Here is an 18,788-nt window from a genome sequence, read left to right as displayed (position 1 = left end):
GTGCGGGTGCGGCCTGGTCCCCAGGGCCCCTTCCTGGACTCCCTCTGGCCATCCTTCCTTTCTGGCTTCAGCCTCTGTGCGCTGGGTTTGCAGTTTACCCTGTGCCTTAATCATGACTGGCAAATCCAAGCCTGTGGGTTTGAAATCTGAGAAAGTAAGGGCAGACTGGCTTTGGGGTGTGCAGGGTGGGGCTCCGTGGCTGGCCCTGGTCCCCTGTGGAGGGCTGGCCTCATGTTCCCCAGGGTCTTTTTGTGACATCGCCGTGGAAGCGGAAGTCCTGAGTGAACTGTCCAAGTGCGTCTCCAGCTGACCCCTAGAGCGTGTGATCTGCTCACAAACTAAAAGGAGCACTTATTTTTGGAGAACGTCCTCAATCCCAATATTCTAATCATCCTTTCTTATCTTCCTCCGGGTATTAGCATGAGAACGCAGCCTTTTCAGGGTTCCCATAGGCCTTCTGAACCACACAGTGTTGTGGGACCTGCATGGAAGGCATGGGGCTGAGGTTTCAACCTTATTAAGTAAGCAATTCAAGCAGCAGCACTGAGAAGAGCCTTAATTTCTAATTAAAAGTTTTATTTAAATAGTGCTCTATGTTTCTCAAAAGCAGCCCTCCTTCAGAGCAGCATTTGTACAGTTTCCCCTCAGTCTCAGCACAGACTCCCTGACAGGGGAGCTAGTACTTAAGCAAAGTACTTAAGTACTAAAAAAGTACTTAAGCTGAAGATAAGAATTGTAATAGTGAAATTTGCCTAAGGATGCAGTGATTGACTTCTTTCTCTGTCAAATAATATTGTGTCACCCAGTGAGGGTAGGAGGCTGAGCAGCACTTCAGGGGTTGATTGCTCTGTGACTTTGTGAAGGCCTGCTGGAACAGGTGGCTAGGTCCTCAGCCTCTCTGTGGGTCTGCTAGGGTCTGTCCTCTGTCCTCTGTTCCTAGACTGAACACAGGAGGTCCTGGCTTCTACTGGTGGGCTCCTCCCCATAGGAGTTGGGACTGAGACATTCCTCTGTGGTCTAGGAGCCCTTCACAAGCCTTAGAAACTAGCCCAATTCTAGGATTGACCTGGTCACGAGGATCCCTTTAAAGCCAGGGTACTGGAAGGGGAAGGATGGGGAAATGCTGCCAGACAGCTGCAAGCTCTGAATAAGTGTTGACTGAAAGACCCACCCCAACCCCCAGAAATAAACCCTTTTTCTAGCTTGGGGCATCCACTTCAGTTTGGTGGTGTTCACCCCAGGGCCAGCCAAGCCTTTCCTAAGGCATTTGGCTGGGGTGTTATTTTTCATTTTCCAGAGAAGTGAACACTTGGCTAACTTGTTAAGCAAGTACGCTTGCCCTTATTAACCCTGAGTGGTGACAAGTTGGTAGAGGAAAGGTCGCAGAGGCATGCGGCTGTGGGCTCCGTCCTTTTCTACGTTGACCTCTTCCTTGCCTTGCTTTGTCCTGGGAGGCGGTGGTCTGACACTTTGTCCCGTGATGTGGGCCAGTGGGCCGCTGTTCAGTGGACTGCCTGCTCACGGGCCAGTCCTGAACCTGCGGCTCCGCCTCTCCCTCTCTGGGGCTGACCTTGGGCTTCTGGAATTGCGCTGGCTTTGCAGATGCATTCTCCATTCTTCACACATCAGTAATTTTAGGATTTCTTATGGGGTCTGATTAGAGTCACAAGTAACCTTTTTTTTCAGCAACAAAAGTGGACTTTCTTTTTAAAAGTTAAGCTTTTTCAATAACTTCAGGTTACTAATGCTTGATTATGATGTTAATTTTTAAAGTTTTACTAGTCTGAATAAAGTTTAAAATGTAGTTATTTAGCGAACGCAAGCTTACTTTTATGCCCAGGTCTCATATTAAATGCAGACACTGCTTTTTCTCAGTTCCTTTTGGAAAAGTCATTTCTGTCACATTGTCATGTGTTACCCTAACACCTAGCACAGCCTTCATCTTTGAATTACGATGTTTTTTCCCACAGCAAATGAGTGAACCGCCTTTGTTTTTTGTCCTGCCTCTGCTGCCCACAGCTTGAATTCGGAGTGATTTACCACTGCACAGAGGAGCGGCTGTACACAGGCCGGCGGGGCCGGGGTGCCTTCTGCAACGGCCAGCAGCTCCGGGTCTCCGGGGAGACAGGTGGGCTTCACAAGGCTCGTCTCAGTTCATTTCTGAAGAAGTGTGAAAGGAGAATGCCAAAGCGACCAAGATGTGGGACAGTGGTGGAGGTCCCCTGCTGATGATGCCATCTCTCTTTTGGGACATCGTTTCCCTGATGAGTAGCCAGTTCAGCATCTTAGTGTTTTTGTTCACGTGGCCAGGAACTTACATGGCCTCATTCTGCTTTGCACTCACATCCCTCATCTTTCAGGCTAAGAGCACTCCAGTCTCAGGATTTGGTCGTAGTGCGACTGGGAGCAGCCCAAGGCCAGGCGCAGTCAGAGTGCGCTGTCCCCCTCAGAGCGCCCAGGTCCACCTCAGTGGTCCCGATGTTTCTAGGCGCTGCCGCCTAGGTGCAGTCTCTATTCCCTGAGTGTGCACAATTGTGACTGGCTTCAGCTTCTGTGAGAAGAGCCATCCTGGGAATCGAGTGGTGTAAAGAGGTACCTTAGCCCCTCCCTCTGCACTACGGCCTGCCCTGATTTCCTTAGCCTAGAATCTCAGGGTCATCCAGTGGCTCTGAGAGAGGGCTCCTGTTTCCTGCATATTACCTGGAACCACCTGTCCTGATTGGGCTAGTTCAGGTCTTCACCGATTCTTTTTGGCCTTTCTCCCACATGGATGAAGCTGGTGCTATTTTACTGCACTGTGAGACAGGTACTGTAGGGAACAGAAGGACGCTAAACAAGAGAGGAAGCTCAGCCTAGCAGCAGCTGCATGGGAGACTGGAAAGCTCCTTAATACCCACATGTTTGGGTTGGAACAGGCGTAAGTGCATTGCTGCCTGTTACTGCCTTGCATGTTTCTGGCAAGGACATCATGTAGGGCCCCGGCCACACTTTTCCTTCTGCTCCCCCATCAGCCTCCTTGCTGCCTCCTCTCGACCCACTTCCAGCCTCTATTTTAAAAATTCCTTTCCTAACAACCTTTCTTCGTTGTTTCTATTTATTCCTACTACTTTCCTCCCCGGCTGACGCCTGGGTTCCCAGATGGCCTCCAAGGCTGTAAGAGGAGCTGGGGCCGCGGCTCATCTCTGATGCTATGAGCCCGTGTGCGGGCCAGGATGGATGGGGTGTCAGGAGAAGGCCCGCCACTGTGTGAGGGACACGTCGGGTGGGACTATGCAGAGAGGAGAGGAGGTGGCCGCACAGTGGCTGGGAGAGCCCAGAGCATGGGAAAGGAGGTTATGGGGGCCTCTGAGGGGCAGCCAGCAGCTGGACTTACCAGTAGGAGCTTCTGAACCCACAGAGGTCTTGGAATGGCCCCGCCCCACCTTCCCTTTCCACAAGTGTTTTGTTTGGCCATGTAAAAAGTAGCTTTCATTACAGCCATGTGTGCCAGGAGGTGCTCACTCCAGCCTCATTGTGTAACTGGTGGCGAGGAAGCATGCTATTAAGCATGCTTCGGTGAACTCTGCTCTATATTTCACTGGATTGTAACACTGAACTCTATTCAAACATGCTCAGCATCCTGGCCGGCCGCCCTTATAGCTCAGTCAGCCTGCAACTCTGTGTCCTCCCAGCCTACAGGCTGCTAGCTCAAGCACCAACTCCACAAGGGAAAGGGCTTTGTCTGGTGCCCCTTTATCTGGCTCACAGTAGGCCTGGTAATTTCACAGAATCAAGGAAACATGAAGTGCTCATGTTCTAAATCTCATTTGTGACTTTAGAAAAATTCTGATGAATAAAGTACAGTGTGTTGTTTTCCACCACAGTCGTTTTGTTTCCTGTGAGTAGCTGGACTTCTGGAGGTAATAGTACATGCTCTTCAGCGCACCATCTCTTGTTGGCACCATCCCTTGTTGGCACCATGCAGACCTGATTTCAGATCCTGATTCTGCTACCTTTTTTTTTTTTTTTTTTGAGATGGAGTCTTGCCCTGTCTCCCAGGCTGGAGTGCATTGGCACCATCTTGGTTCACGGCAACCTCCACCTTCTAGATTCAAGTGATTCTCCTGCCTCAGCCTCCTGAGTAACTGGGATTACAGGCAGGCACCACCATACCCAGCTAATTTTGTATTTTTAGGAGAGATGGGGTTTCACCATGTTGGCCAAGCTAATGTCGAGCTCTTGACCTCAAGTGGTTCACCTACCTCAGCCTCCAAAGTGCAGGGATTACAGGCATGAGCCACCGTGCCTAGTGGATTCTGCCACTTTCTAAGGCGACTGGAACTCAAGCAAGTGCCTTAACCTTGATGAACCTCAGTCCTCATATTTAAAATGAAGATGATGATGATAAGAATAAATGAGAGAATTAAATAAGTTATGCATATAAAGCACCCAGCACAGTGCCTAGGGCACAGTATCCTAAAATGAGAGCCATATCAAAGAAGAAACTTGAATCTTTGCACAAGACCAATCAAGTCATGCCCCATTGTTAAAATTAGGACTTGTTTCTGGAGGACACAGTCATTAAAACAACCACCACTAATCTCTTTCTCCCTCTTTCTCTGCTTCCTTTGGCTTCTCCTTTCTTATTCCTATTATGCCTTCCTGGAATGTCTTCAACTCAAGTTAAAAAACAACACTGGATAGAGATAAAGGATTAGAAGAAGGCAAGAATTTTGTTATCTGCTTCTTCAAATTCTACCATGCGAAATTTCAGACATACAGAAAGTAGACAGAAAAAGCACAGTGAAGGCCCATGACCCCTCACACAGCAGCACACTTGCTTTGGGCTTGTCCACCAGCTCCCGCCATCCCCAGCTGCCTTAAGCCAATTGCAGGCATCGGGTGACTTCCTAGCCAGTACTTAAGCGTGTCTCCAAAAACACAGACTGCTCTCATACAAACAACCACAACATCAATATCATTCTACCCCAAACTCATCCCTAAAATCATCAAATAATCCCATCAGTGTTCAAATTTCCAGTTGTCTCATTTTTATAGAAAGTGGCCTCCTAAGATCACAGTCTGCATTCTGGGGGACTTCTGCTCCTGAGTCAGTCTTTGTTGCCTTTTCACTGGACAGTGCTAGGAAGTTTTTTTTTTTTTTGAGACAGTGTCTTGCTTTGTCGCCAGGCTGGAGTGCAGTGGCATGATCACAACTCACTGTAACCTCTGCCTCCAGGATTCAAGAAATTCCACTGCCTCAGCCTCCTGAGTAGCTGGGACTACAGGCGCGCACACCACCACAATCAGCTAATTTTTTTCTATTTTAGTAGAGACAGGGTTTCACCATGTTGGCCAGGATGGGCTCAGTCTCCTGACCTTGTGATCTGCCTGCCTTAGCCTCCCAAAGTGCTGGGATTAGAGGCGTGAGCCACCACACCTGGCTTTTTTGTTTTTGTTTTTTGAGACAGGGTCTCACTCTGTAACCCAGGCTAGAGTGTAGTGGTGCAGTCTTGGCTTATTGCAACCTCCACCTCTCAGGTTAAAGCAGTTCTCCTGCCTCAGCCTCCTGAGTAGCTGGGACTATAGGCACACGTCACCATGCCTGGCTACTTTTTTTGCATTTTTTAGTAGAGACAGGGTTTCACCATGTTGGCCAGGCTGGTCACACTCTTAACCTCAAGTGGTCCTTTCGCCTCAGCCTCCCAAACTGCTGGGGTTACAGGCATGAGCCACCGAACCTGGCCATGTTTTTAATATAGAACTCATCATGAGTTATGTGGATGTTTTTAATTCAGATGCATGACTACAAGCTTTACTGCTTAACTCTTCTGTTTCCTTTCCCCCGTGCCAAAAACCCTGACACACAGTGACACCAGGGATGAACAAATTAGTAATAATCGCAGTGAACTTGTTTGCTTTATTCCCACAATACACACAGATCCATTTCAGAATAACCATACTAGCCCTCCATCAGCAATTGTTAGTTTTGGTTTTTTATTTTTTTCACTTTGCTTTCCTTTATCATTTTGTCCTTAGTGCACCTCCCAGTGGGATGTCTTGTCAGGTCGCTGCAAGGTTCACTGAAGTGGGTCCTCTCTGCTCCCTCTAGTTATGCCAACTGAGGATAATAATTTACATACGTTTGTTGCGCTGTTTATAATTTAAAGGTGTTAGTTTTTGAAGTTTTGATCTTGTTTGACAATGTTTAAAAAAAGTACAGTGTTTCAAAGTCAAATCTATAAAACAACATCTATTCCAAGGTGTTTAGCCTGTTTGTGTCCCCTCAGCCTCTTCCTCCTCCTATAGATAACCATTTAAAAACGTAATGGTTTCCCGGCATGGTGGCTCACGCCTGTGATCCTAGCACTTTGGGAAGCTGAGGTGGGTGGATCACGAGGTCAAGAGATTCAAGACCATCCTGGCCAATATGGTGAAACCCTGTCTCTACTAAATATACAAAAATTAGCTGGGCATGATGGCACGCTCCTGTAGTCCCAGCTACTCGGGAGGCTGAGGCAGGAGAATTGCTTGAACCCGGGAGGTGGAAGTTGCAGTGAGCGGAGATTGCGCCACTGCACTCCAGCCTGGCGCCTGGTGATGGAACAAGACTCTGTGTCCAAAAAAAAAAAAAAAGGTTTAACTGGCCATTGTTTACTTTAGGTGTGTTTTTAAATGAACAGTTATCTTACTTGCTTTTGTTCTTTGAGTATAATTTTAATATTTAGAAAAGTCTGTATTTTTGTTCTAATAATTTCTTTTGTATCAAAATTTTTAGAGAATATACCTAATTCCCTCCTTTATGGGTCACTTAATTTATCTTGTAACTCTTCTTCCCTCACTTCTTACTATACTCCAGTATATGTTTACAAAATGATACCCTGGCCAGGCACAGTGGTTTGTACCTATAATCCCAGTGCTTTGGGAGGCTGAGGGAGGAGGATGGCTTCAGGCCAGCAGTTCAAGACCAGCTTGAGCAACATAGCAAGACTGTATGTCTACAGATAATTTAAAAATTAACTGGATGCGGTGACACACACCTGTAGTCCCAGCTACTTAAGAAGTTGAGATGGTTGGCTGGGTGTAATCCTAGCACTTTGGGAGGCCAAGGCAGGCAGATTACTTGAGCCCAAGAATTCAAGAGCAGCCTGGCCAACATGGCAAAATCCCATCTCTACTAAAAATACAAAATTTAGCCGGGCATGGTGGCATGGGCCTGTAGTCCCACCTACTTGGGAGGCTGAGGTAGGAGGATCACCTGAGCCTGAGAGGTTAAGGCTATGGTGAGCTGTGACTGCATCACTGAACAACAGCCAGGGTGACAGAGTGAGACCCCATCTCTTTTTCTTTTATTTTTTTGAGACAGAGTCTCACTCTGTCACCCAGGCTGGAGTGCAGTGGCACGATCTTGCTCACTGCAACCTCCACCTCCTGGGCTGAATCGACTCTCCTGTCTCAGCCTCCTGAGTAGCTGGGATTACAGGCACCTGCCTCCGTGCCTGGCTAATTTTTGTATTTTTAGTAGAGATGGGGTTTCACCATATTGGCCAGGCTTGTCTCGAACTCCTGACCTCAGGTAATTCACCTGCCTTGTGCTCCCAAAGTGCTGGGATTACAGGCATAAGCCACCATGCCCAGCCTCAACCCCGTCTCTTAAAAAGATAACCTTTCCTCTCAGTAACAGTTGGCAAGCTTGTTCTATGGATTGTGTCCTCTCTCCATCATCTGTCTACCTCTGGATGGTTGCACTGCATACTCACTGGGAAACCACTGAGCCATTGTGTGCAGCACTTTCACCCCAAAGCCGTCATTCAGTCTTGGTTCCACAGGTAGGTACAGATTTAACACCACCACTGTCTTGCGTGCTGATACTTCTCCAGTCGTTCTGGTGGCATGAAGTACATTTTCTAGTATAGCATTTTTAAAGCTTTTTGATCTCAGCACCAACCCATTTATACTCCTGAAAAAATTACTGAAGGCCTTTAAAATACTTACTGATTTTTCTTCTTTTTGCGAGACAGAGTCTCACTGTCACCCAGGCTGGAGTATAGTGTCGTAACTTTGGCTCACTGCAACTTCCACCTCCTGGGTTCAAGTGATTCTCCTGCCTCAGCCTCCCGAGTTAGCTGGGAATACAGGCGTGCGCCACCACGCCCCTCCAAAAGGCCTTTAAAATATTTATTAATTCATTTTAAGATGAAAAATCATTACATTTTAACATGAATAATGTTTATTGGAAATAATCATATTTTCCAAAATAAAAATAACTTTAGTGAGGCCAATGGGATAGTTTTACATTTTTTCCAAATTTCTTTATGTCTGGCTTGATGTAAGACAACTAGATTCTCATATCTGCTTCAGTATTCAACTCCGTTGTAATAAGTTGTTTTGATGTCTTTATTTTTTAATGTTTTTAAAGAGACAGTCTTGCTCTGTTGAGCACACTGGAGTACGGTGGTGTGATCCACTGCAGCCTCCAACTCCAGGGCCCAAATGATCCTCCCACCTCAGCCTCCCAAATAGCTAGCACTACAGGTGCTCAACATCACTCCTGGCTATTTCACAAAATAACTTTGTAGAGACAGGGTCTCTACAAAAGATTAAAATTTGAAAGATTTCTGAGGCTGGTCTCGAATTTCTGGCTTTAAGCCATCCTCCCACCTCAGCGTCTGAAAGTGCTAGGATTACAGGTGTGAGCTGCCACACCCAGCCTGTTTTGATATCTTAAAAACTATCTAATCTCAGACAGATACATAGCTGGAAAAAGGAGAAATATTTTAAATCTCTTTTCAGATAATTGAGGGCATTATTTGATACCAAACCAAAACTCAACAAATAATGATTTCTTAAAGGTTAGCTGCAGTGTGAAATCTAATGATGCAGTAGTGGATTTGTTGGTACTCAGTTACATTGAAATCCACTGGGCTATCTTGTACTCTGAGTGGATCTTTTGTCCATTGTTGATGTTATAACATTATGCACTGGTCATCTAGGAAATGATTTCACTGAGACTTGCAGCTCTTCTAAATGTTGATGTACTTTTTAATAAAATACTAAAAAATGTCAGATTAATATCACCACTCCTCAGGAGAGCTCCTGAAGTGTCGCGAAGTTGTCAGGCTTACAGTGGTACGTAGTTTTTCCCAAAATGTTTTTTTTTTTTTTTTTTTTTTGAGACAGAGTCTTACTCTGTTGCCCAGGCTGGAGTGCAGTGGTATGATCTCGGTTTACTGCAATCTCCACCTCCCAGGTTCAAACAGTTTCCTGCCTCAGCCTCCCAGGTAGCTGGGATTACAGGCATGCACCACCATGCCCAGCTAATTTTTGTACTTTTAGTGGAGACAGGGTTTCACCATGTTTCCCAGGCTGGTCTTGAACTCCTGACCTCAGGTATCCACCCGCTTCGACCTCCTGAAGTGCTGGGAATACAGGTGTGGGCCACCACAACGGGTCTTTTTTTAAATTTTAGAACAGTTTTCTTTTCTTTTTTGATACGGGGTCTTGCTCTTGTTGCCCAGGCTGGAGTGCAGTGGCACAGTCTCAGCTCACTGCAACGTCTACCTCCTGGGTTCAAGCAATTCTCCTGCGTCAGCCTCCTCAGTAGCTGGAATTACAGGCACCTGCCACCATGCCTGGCTAATTTATTTATTTATTTTTGAAATGGAGTTTCGCTTTTGTTGTCCAGGCTGGAGTGCAATGGCACGATCTTAGCTCACTGCAACCTCCACCTCCCGGATTCAAGCGATTCTCTTGCTTCAGCCTCCTAAACAGCTGGAACTACAGGCATGTGCCACCACGCCTGGCTAATTTTGTATTTTTAGTAGAGATGGGGTTTCTTTATGTTGGTCAGGTTGGTCTTGAATTCTCGACCTCAGGTGATCCACCCTCCTTGGGCTCCCAAAGTGCCGAGATTACAGGTATAAGCCACCACACCTGGCCCTAATTTTTGTATTTTTAGTAGAGACGGGGTTTCACCATGTTGGCCAGGATGGTCTCAATCTTCTGACTTCAGGTGATCCACCGCCTCAGCCTCCCAGAGTGCTGGGATTACAGGCATAAGCCACTTCGCCCAGCCTAGAAGAGTATTTTTTTATTACAGTTTTTAGTATTTTTTTTTATTTCCAAATTGTGGTTTTTTTTTTTGTCTTTTGGGACTTCAATATATATTGGGCCTTCAGTATCATTTCCTCTTGTATCCTTTTTATTTATTTTTAATTTTTTTTTTTTTTGAGATGGAGTCTCACTCTGTCGCCCAGGCTGCAATGCAGTGGTGCAATCTGGGCCCACTGCAACCTCCACTTCCCAGGTTAAAGCAATTCTCCTGCCTCAGCCTCCCAAGTAGCTGGGATTGCAGGTGCGGGCCACTATACCTGGCTAATTTTTTTGTATTTTTAGTAGACATGGGGTTTGACCATGTTGGTCAGGCTGGTCTAGATATCCTGACCTCAAATGATCTGCCCACCTCGGTCTCCCAAAGTGCTGGGATTACAGGCGTGAGCCACCTCACCTGTCCTTTTCCTTTTTATCTTTAGCACCAATTTTCTTATTTAAAAAAGTTTCCTCCTTTCACCCTCAATTTCTTGCAAAGCATCATCTGTTGTGTTTATTCACTGTATACCTTTTAGTTTGTCTTCTTTTCTGAAATATTTCCTTTATGTAATTTTCCTAAGTTCCATGACCTCTGATTAGGATTATACTGTTCTTTCCTGATACTCTTTATTACTCCTATTTTGTGGTCAGATCTTTTTTGGCAAAATTCTTTTATTGACTTAGACATCTTACTCTGCTCCTTACTCTTTTTATCTTAGGATAACTGTGTGTAGGATTCAAGCATATTCTTTTTAGTTAGTGACATTGGATTACTGGGCTTTGGGGGCCTGGAGGGCAGGGGTGGGTGGCTCTAGACAGCGTTTGTAGTTTCATGGCTCTAGAGCTCCCTCTTCAGTGTTTTTGTGAAGTATTAAAAAATTGGCCTTGTCTTTAGATTTTTCGCTCTTTTTCTCTTCTTTTCGGTTATCTGGACCTTATACCTTCTTCTGCCCTGTTCTTCCTGTCTGGTGACCTTGGAATTCACTCCATGAGTTTCTATGCAGTGCTGGGTCCTGTCCTGAGAGGACAGGCCCTAAGGAGTCAGTTGGGAGCGACCACAAGGCAGCGGCTCCTCCCTCTCAGCTTCCCACCCGCACCAGGGACCCAGGACTCCTGCAAGCACAGCCCCCAAGGCAGTGCCTGAGGGGCTACTGGGGTGGCTTGTGAGGCTCTCCTGTCTTCCTGTGCTTCTGCCTTCTTCCCACACAGGTTCTGGTGCCCTGTGCACCTGTAGCTGCTGCAGGGTTGCCCCATCCGCTTGTATTGGGAGTGTGGATAGACCTCGCAGATATGTTTTTTTTTTTTTTTTTTTGTAGACAATGTCTATAATTACATTTTTTGTTCTCCGAGTTGCTCTGTTTTATCAGGGAATTTGGAGAGGTTTTAAAAACTATGGGACATTACATAGATTTCTAATTCTGTCTTTTTCAGGATTCTAAACAGTACTTTTTCCATTCAAATTTCTTGGGTTTAAATAAAATAACTTACTGAGATCAAAAGCAACCTAAAATTAGCCATTGTAAAGTGAACAAGTCAGTGGCATTCAGCACCTTCCCAGTGCTGTGCCTCCATCATGCTCCAGAACATCTCCATCATCCACAGTGAACACTGCATCCAGGAAGCAGCTTCTCCCACACCCTTCTCCTGAGCCCCTGGCAGTATTGTTCTGTCTAGTACATATGTTTTTAAGTTAAATGAAGCTAAATTTCATTTTCCGAGGAGTAGCTCTTTATGGTCTGTATGTCTGAAAGAATCAGGACATGTCTATAGATACATGCACTGGTAGGCTGAGCACAGTGGCTCACACCTGTAATCCCAGCACTGTGGGAGGCCAGGAGGTTTTTTTGAGACAGAGTCTGGCTCTGTTGCCCAGGCTAGAGTGCAGTGACACAATCATAGCTCCTGTTACCTTGAACTCCTGGGCTTAAGCAATCCTCCCACCTCAGTCCTTGGAGTAGCTGGAACTAGAGGCATGCACCACCACACCCAGCTAATTTATAAATTTTTTTGTACAGATAGGGGTCTTGCTATGTGGCCCAGGCTGATCTCAAACTTCTAGTCTGAAATGAATGTCCTGCCTCAGCCTCCCAAAGTGCTGGGATTATAGGTGTGAGCTAGTGTGCTCAGGCTACCAGTGCATATATCTATAAACATGTCCTGATTCTTTCAGATGAATGGCCCATTAAGAGCTACTCTTAGGAAAATAAAACAGAGCCAGACTCTGTCTCAAAAAAACCTCCAAAACAACACACTGATGAAAGTATAGTCACAGAAGTTATATATCCAACAAAACCAGCTTGTGCCCACAGGCATGTTTTCTAGGTGTTAAAGCACAGCTGCCTCTTATTCCGAGTATATATTTCTTTATTTTCTTTTTTTTTGTTTGTTTTGAGACGGAGTCTTACTCTGTCACCCAGACTGGAGTGCAGTGGCTGATCTTGGCTCACTACAACCTCTACTTCCTGGGCTCAAGTGATTCTCCAGACTTAGCCTCCCAAGTAGCTGGAACTACAGGCACACACCACCAGGCCTGGTGAATTTTTGTATTTTTGGTGGAGACAGGGTTTCGCCATGTTGACCAGGCTGGTCTTGAAGTCCTGACCTCAAAGTGATTGGTGTACCTCGGCCTCCCAGATTGCTGGGATTACAGGCGTGAGCCACCATGCCCAGCTCATGAGTACATATTGCAGTGTACACAAATGACTTCTCTCATCATTTGAGTTGTAAAGTTTCTTTTAAGACAGCATATTCTTTGACACTCTGGTATTTTAACTTAGCATTGCCCAACCAGAGCAAGGGTTTCCAAAAGGTCGGAAGTCACCAACTATTCATTTTCATGCTAAAATCTGTTTATTGAAAAAATATACAGAAATACCCTATCTCAAAATGTAGATAGTTTTATTGTAGTAAAATGTATGTAAATACAATTTTCCATTCTAATTATTCTTAGCATACCTAATTCAATGACATTAATTATAGTCACAATGTTATATAATCATCGGCACTATATATTTCCCAAATGTTTGTTGCTACAAAGAACTCTATTAAGCAGTAACTCCCTGTTCCCCGCCACACATGAAATCACAGAATATTTGAAATTAAAAAGATATATATTAGCATTTAATACCTAAAATATAGTAAATATAGGAAAAAGGGTAGTACAATATAAAAATCATAGTAATTGTGGGTAACTAGTCAGAAATAATCATAATATAAGGCAGAATTAAGTAGGGGTTGCCGTAAGTTTTTTCCCCCTTATCTGGGGCAAAATAAAACGGCAGAAAGCATTTTGCCTTTAGAGGGCAACATTCAGACCGCCTTTACATTCTGTTCTTTTTATACCCTCCCCCCGCCCCTGCCTGCGACATTCAGGCTCAGTTGCCCAGGCTGGAGTGTAGTGGCATGATCTTGGCTCACTGCAACCTCTGCCTTCTGGGTTCAAGCAACTCTTGTGCTTTTAGCCTCTCCAGTAGCTTGGATTACAAATGTGTATCACCATGCCTGGCTAATTGTGTTGTGTGTGTATGTGTGTATTTTTAGTAGTGATGGGGTTTCCCTATGTTGTCCAGGCTGGTCTTGTATCCTGGCCTTAAATGAACTACCAGCTTTGGCCTCCTAAAGTGCTGGGATTAGAGGCATGAGCCATTACACCCAGCTTATACCCTGTTCTTGATTTCATTTGGGAAAACGTTATGTTGGCGACAATGAAAAGCAATTAATTCAGGGAGGCCAGAAGAGGAAGGTGCTGGATTCAGAGCAAGCCCTTCACAAACTGGAAAAGTATGGAATAAACTCCTGCCTTCACAAAAATCAACAGACAAGTCTGTCCCCACCATGTAAGAGCTCCGTGGCCTGAGCAGCTCATGTCACTTCTCCAAGCTTGGGTTCCTCATCTATTGCACAGGGGCAGTGGCAGGGAGGTTGGGAAGTGCTCACACAGGCCTGTTGGGAAGACTGAGGGCCTAGTCACCGTGTGAACAAGTAAAAAATTGCTGTTTCCTACACACGAATTAACTTCCCATTGTGAAATACCCTGGGGCACTTGGTTGGAAGATCCCTGCCCTTCCGGCACCAACCCTGGCATGGGGAGTGCCTGCCTGTCTAGGCTGGCACCAGGGGACTTTCCTCTGTTCGCCCACCCTGTGCTCATCTCTGCCCTCAGGTGTGGGGAGACTGGGTGAGGCCTCTAAGAGTAAGTGCTTACCTCCCAGTGGAAATTGACTGTTCACCTCCTAGTTCCAGGGTGGAAATCTTCAGTGTCTTCCTTCATCTCTTCCCAGGGTCAATAACACTAGTGCCAGGAAACACCCTGTGTGTTATGATTTCACTGTCTTGATTTTACCACTCAGAGAAACTCACTCATAGAGTGTATCTCTGGACTGAGCCTGTCTGTTAGGGACTTGAAAATAGCACAGGATCCCTCATACCCCAGAGGGGTGGGGTGCCTATGTGCAATTGATTCAGCTTCCCCAGAGGGCAATTTGGAAAATTATATCAAAACCTAAAATATACACACACTTTGACTCAGAAATCCCACTGTGTTAATCTCTCTTGAAAAAAATCAGTATGACTGTATATACCTCTATAGAAAAGATACTTATGACCGCACTGTTTATAATAAAAATGGAAAATGTTCATCTTCAGGGGAATGTTGACATAAATTGCAGTTGTTGCACTGGATGGAATAGAGTGCAGCTGTAAAGAGTTAAGGGACTGATGGCAAAAGATGTATATGAGATGTTTTTATATTGAAAGAGCAAGCAACAGAATAACCTATAAAAATGTTTTTAAGAAGCACTGCAAGGTGGGTTGATCATCTGAGGTCAGGTGTTTGAGGCCAGCCTGACCAGTATGGTGAAACCCTGTGTCTACTAAAAATACAAAAGTTAGCCAGGCATGGTGGTGGATGCCTGTAATCCTAGCTACTTGGGAGGCTGAGAGAGAACTGCTTGAACCCAGGAGGCAGAGGTTGCAGTGAGCTGAGGTGGCACCACTGCACTCCGGCCTGGGTGATGGAGTGAGAATCTGTCTTAAAAAAAAAAGAGAAAAAAAGCACTGTGTTTGGGTATGTGTATGCACATGTGAAAGATTTGAAGTTAGATGAGTAAATTAGAAATAGGGCAGGATTAGACAGGATATCATTGCCACTGCACTTTCTTGTCCCCTGTGGCCTCCTCTGGGACAATTCATTCTTCCTTATTTCCTGCCTAAAGTAATATGCAAGCCATCCCATTTTTTTCTTTTCTCCTTCCCTTTCATTTTCATCCCTTCCTCTTCTCCCTCTCCTTGCCCTCTTCCCTCTCTCCCTGCCCTTCCTCCCTCCTTCTTTCTGTTTTTTAGGTTTTCAGCAAAATTGACCAGAAGCTGCAGAGAGTTCCCATACACCTCCTGTCTCCATACACATAGAGACTCCCCATTAATGAATATCCCCTGCAGAATGGTGCATTTGTTAAAATCAGACACATAATCATCACTCAAAGTTCACAGTTTGCATTAGGCTTTGCTGTTGGTGTTGTAATGAATCTACCATTACAGTATCATATGGAATAGTTTTGCTACCCTAAAAACCCTCCATGCTCCATGTATTCATCCCTCCCGCCTGCCCATGGTAGCCACTGATCTTTTGACTGCTTCCATCGTTTTGCCTTTTCCAGAATGTCACAGAGTTGGAATCATATGGTGTGTAGCTTCTCAGATTGGGCTCTTTCACCCAACAATATGCATTTAAGGTTCCTCCATATCTTTTCATGCCTTGGTAGCTCATTTCCTTTAAGTGCTGGACAATATTCTGTTGCCTGGATGTACCACAGTTTGTTTATTCACCTACTAAAGGACATCCTGGTTGCTTTTAAGTGTTGACAGTTATGAATAAACCTGCTCTCAACACTGGTGTGAAAGTTTTTATGTGAAAACATGGTTTCCACTCCTTGGGTGAACAAGGAGCACGATTGCTGGGTGGTACGTAAGAGTATGTTTAGATTTGTAAGAAACTGCCAAGTTATCCTCTGAAGTTTTGCATTTCCACCAGCCATGGATGAGAGTTCCCATTGGTCCGCATCCTTGGCAGTGCTTGTTGTAGTTAGTGTTGTTTGTCCATTCTAACAGATGTGTAGAGGTGTCTCATTATTGTTGTTGTTTTGAGACAAAGTCTCCCTCTGTCATCCAGGCTGGAGTGCAATGGTGTGATCTTGCCTCACTGCATCCTCTGTTAACCAGGTTCAAGTGATTCTCCTGCCACAGCCTCTCGAGTAGCTAGGATTACAGGTGTGCGCCACCATGCCTGGCTAATTTTGTATTTTTAGTAGAGATGGGGTTTCTCTATGTTGGTCAGTCTGGTCTTGAACACTTGACTTCAGGTGATCTACCCGCCTCAGCCTCCCAAAGTGCTGGGATTATAGGTATGAGCCACCTTTTGTTTGGCCAGCCCAAAAGATCATTTTTAACTAAAATATTTGTAATTCAGTATTATTTGCCCCAAATCAGTATTGTATATACTAGATTCTTAGATTAGCCAACAAAATTCTACTGACAACATTTCTCCCATAAGCTAAAATCCTAGTAATTTAATGAACCAAACCAAAACAAAGACTCTAATCCTACCTTCTTGAGTGCTGGCATTTGAAAGAACACACTCATTCATTCAGTAACTGTTTAATGAGTACCCACTCAGCCTTGGCCTGCTGATGTCTTTTTCTTCAATAGAAGCCTTTTTTCTACCCTCTGGAAAAAACACCATCTCTGTTTGTGGCCAGGTGAGGGCGGGGTTTGGAGAGGATAAGGGATGGAGGGGTTAGCTGGAGCCTGTCTGCAGATCCTGCATGGATTAGGGAGCACCTGGAGCAGCCGCCCCTTGTCCAAGCTGTGGGTGGCAGCTGTGGAGGGCCTGTTGCCCAGTCCCAGGCCAGGAGTGCGTCAAGCTCAGCTTCAGTGCTGGGCGTGGCTAGCAATGATCGATCTAGACCTCCTGAGAGCAGGTTGGTTTGGTATGGAGCCAGGTGTTTTGCAGAAAGTATTTTTAAGGTGTAAAATGAGAGCTCCCATAGAAGAAAAGGGCACTTGGACTTGGATTCTGGCTGATAGACTTCCTGAGTGAGAGGAGGATTTGGAAGTGGTGACACAGAACTGGGCTCATAGTGTAGTAATGTGATAGAAGCTGTTTACTCCCGACTTGCAGAGTGACTTTTTTTTTGTCCTTTAGCACACCTGGTTTGGCTACGTCCTGCCTGAGCATTGAGGCCTGATGGGACATGACCAGGGTTTAGCTGTGTTTGGGTGTGTGGCACTGCCAGCACAAACTGCTCGGATCCCCAGCAGTCAGTCAGGGATAGGAGCAGAATCCCAGTCACGTCCCGCCCTGAGTCAGCCTTGCCGGCCCTGGCAGCCTCATCTGCTGTTACATAAATGGCAGGCCATGAATTCCAGGCGTAAGCCCCCCTGCATCCAGAGAGCTCATTCCTGCAGCCTCCCTTTCCAAAGCAGCATTACTTAAAAGTTGTTTTCTCCAAGAAAATGATAGTTCCATCTTAGTGATCGCAGCAGTTAGGTGATTGATGAGGTATTTTTCCTGTCTGAACATTGAGTATTCCCAGTTTGGAGTCATTTTGTTCTTCTTTTTGATTGAACGATGGTGATTTTTTGTCCCCCCCCCCTTTTTTTTTTAATTTAACAAACAGGGCCATGCTCTGTCCCTGCCAGGTTGGAATGCAGTGGTGCAATCATGACTCACAGCAGCCTAGAACTACTGGGCTCAAGCAATCCTCCCACCTCAGCCTCCTCATTAGCTGCAACTACAGGCGTGTGCCACCATGCCTAGCTATTTTTAATTTTTTTGGTAGAGATGGAGTCTCACCATCTTGCCCAGGCTGGTCTGGAACTCATGGCTTTAGGTGATCCTCCTTCCTTAGCCTCCCAAAGTGCTAGGATTACAGGCATGATCTACTGTGCTGGGCCCATCCTTACTTTTCAACATAGCTATCAGAAAAGCATTTGGCATGAACCACTAGAAAGATGATTCTTACTATGAGAAAGAAAGGCTCACATTTGAAGTCTGCACTCCTTAGAACTAAGACTTGATTTTTCTGGTGACAGGAAATATATATATATATTTTTACAGATCTCTCAAAGGCCTTGGTTCTAACAGAAATTGGCCCCAAGCGTGACCCTGCGACCCTGAAGCTGTTCCTGAGTAACATGGAGCGGCTGCTGCACGCCAAGGCACATGGGTACGATGTTCAGTTTGGGGAACACCCTGCAGCCAGAGGAGGAAGAACGGAATGTGGGCTTGCTAAAACTCCTGCGGGATTTGAGGAGGAAGCCTGGTGTGGAAGAAGTGGGAGGGGCACATGAACACCAGGCTCAGGCAAGCCCCCTAAGGTACCTGCCGGCAGTAGATGCTCCTAAATAGCCAGGCCTCTGAAGATTGGTGGGTACCTGTTTCCCTTCTCATCAGAATCCATGGAACTGACCTCATGCAGCTCAACCAGTGAATCGTGCAAGTACTTAAAGTCTTTCCCAAGTGGACCTGGCATCAGACAGGTTTATCAAAGCCCACTGAATCCTCTTTGTCGCTCGCCTTCCCAGTAGGGCTGTGCTGTGACCCCTAGCTGTGTGAGGCCACTGACACTTAATGTCATGTTCAGTAGAGGAAGGATTCAGTTCTCTGGTTGCTGCATCTCAGGTGCTCAGTAGCCAGGTTGGCTGGGAGCTGTCATGGCACAGAA

At 45.7% G+C, this 18,788-nt stretch overlaps 2 protein-coding genes across 3 annotated transcripts in view; one reads left to right on the top strand and one right to left on the bottom strand.

The window, feature by feature from the left end:
• The window catches only part of IMPA2 (inositol monophosphatase 2), a 55,466-nt gene that overhangs the window by 33,932 nt on the left and 2,746 nt on the right, over positions 1–18,788 (top strand). The window contains exons 5-6 of the mRNA XM_002757041.4: positions 2,020–2,128; positions 18,182–18,290. Of these exons, the coding sequence (XP_002757087.1) occupies positions 2,020–2,128; positions 18,182–18,290 (218 nt within the window). The remainder of the gene's footprint in view (positions 1–2,019; positions 2,129–18,181; positions 18,291–18,788) is intronic.
• The window catches only part of LOC118146832 (uncharacterized), a 63,679-nt gene continuing 44,969 nt past the window's right edge, over positions 79–18,788 (bottom strand). For both annotated transcript variants that reach the window (XR_004732881.3, XM_078347725.1), the window contains one exon: positions 79–18,788. This exon is cut by the window's right edge. The gene's annotated coding sequence lies outside the window, so the exon portion shown is untranslated.

Source organism: Callithrix jacchus, chromosome 13 (assembly GCF_049354715.1).
Source record: "Callithrix jacchus isolate 240 chromosome 13, calJac240_pri, whole genome shotgun sequence".
In the NCBI taxonomy this organism is placed as follows: Eukaryota; Metazoa; Chordata; class Mammalia; order Primates; family Cebidae; genus Callithrix; species Callithrix jacchus.
The sequence above is the reverse complement of the archived record's forward strand: the minus strand, read 5'-3'. Positions and strand labels throughout refer to the sequence as shown.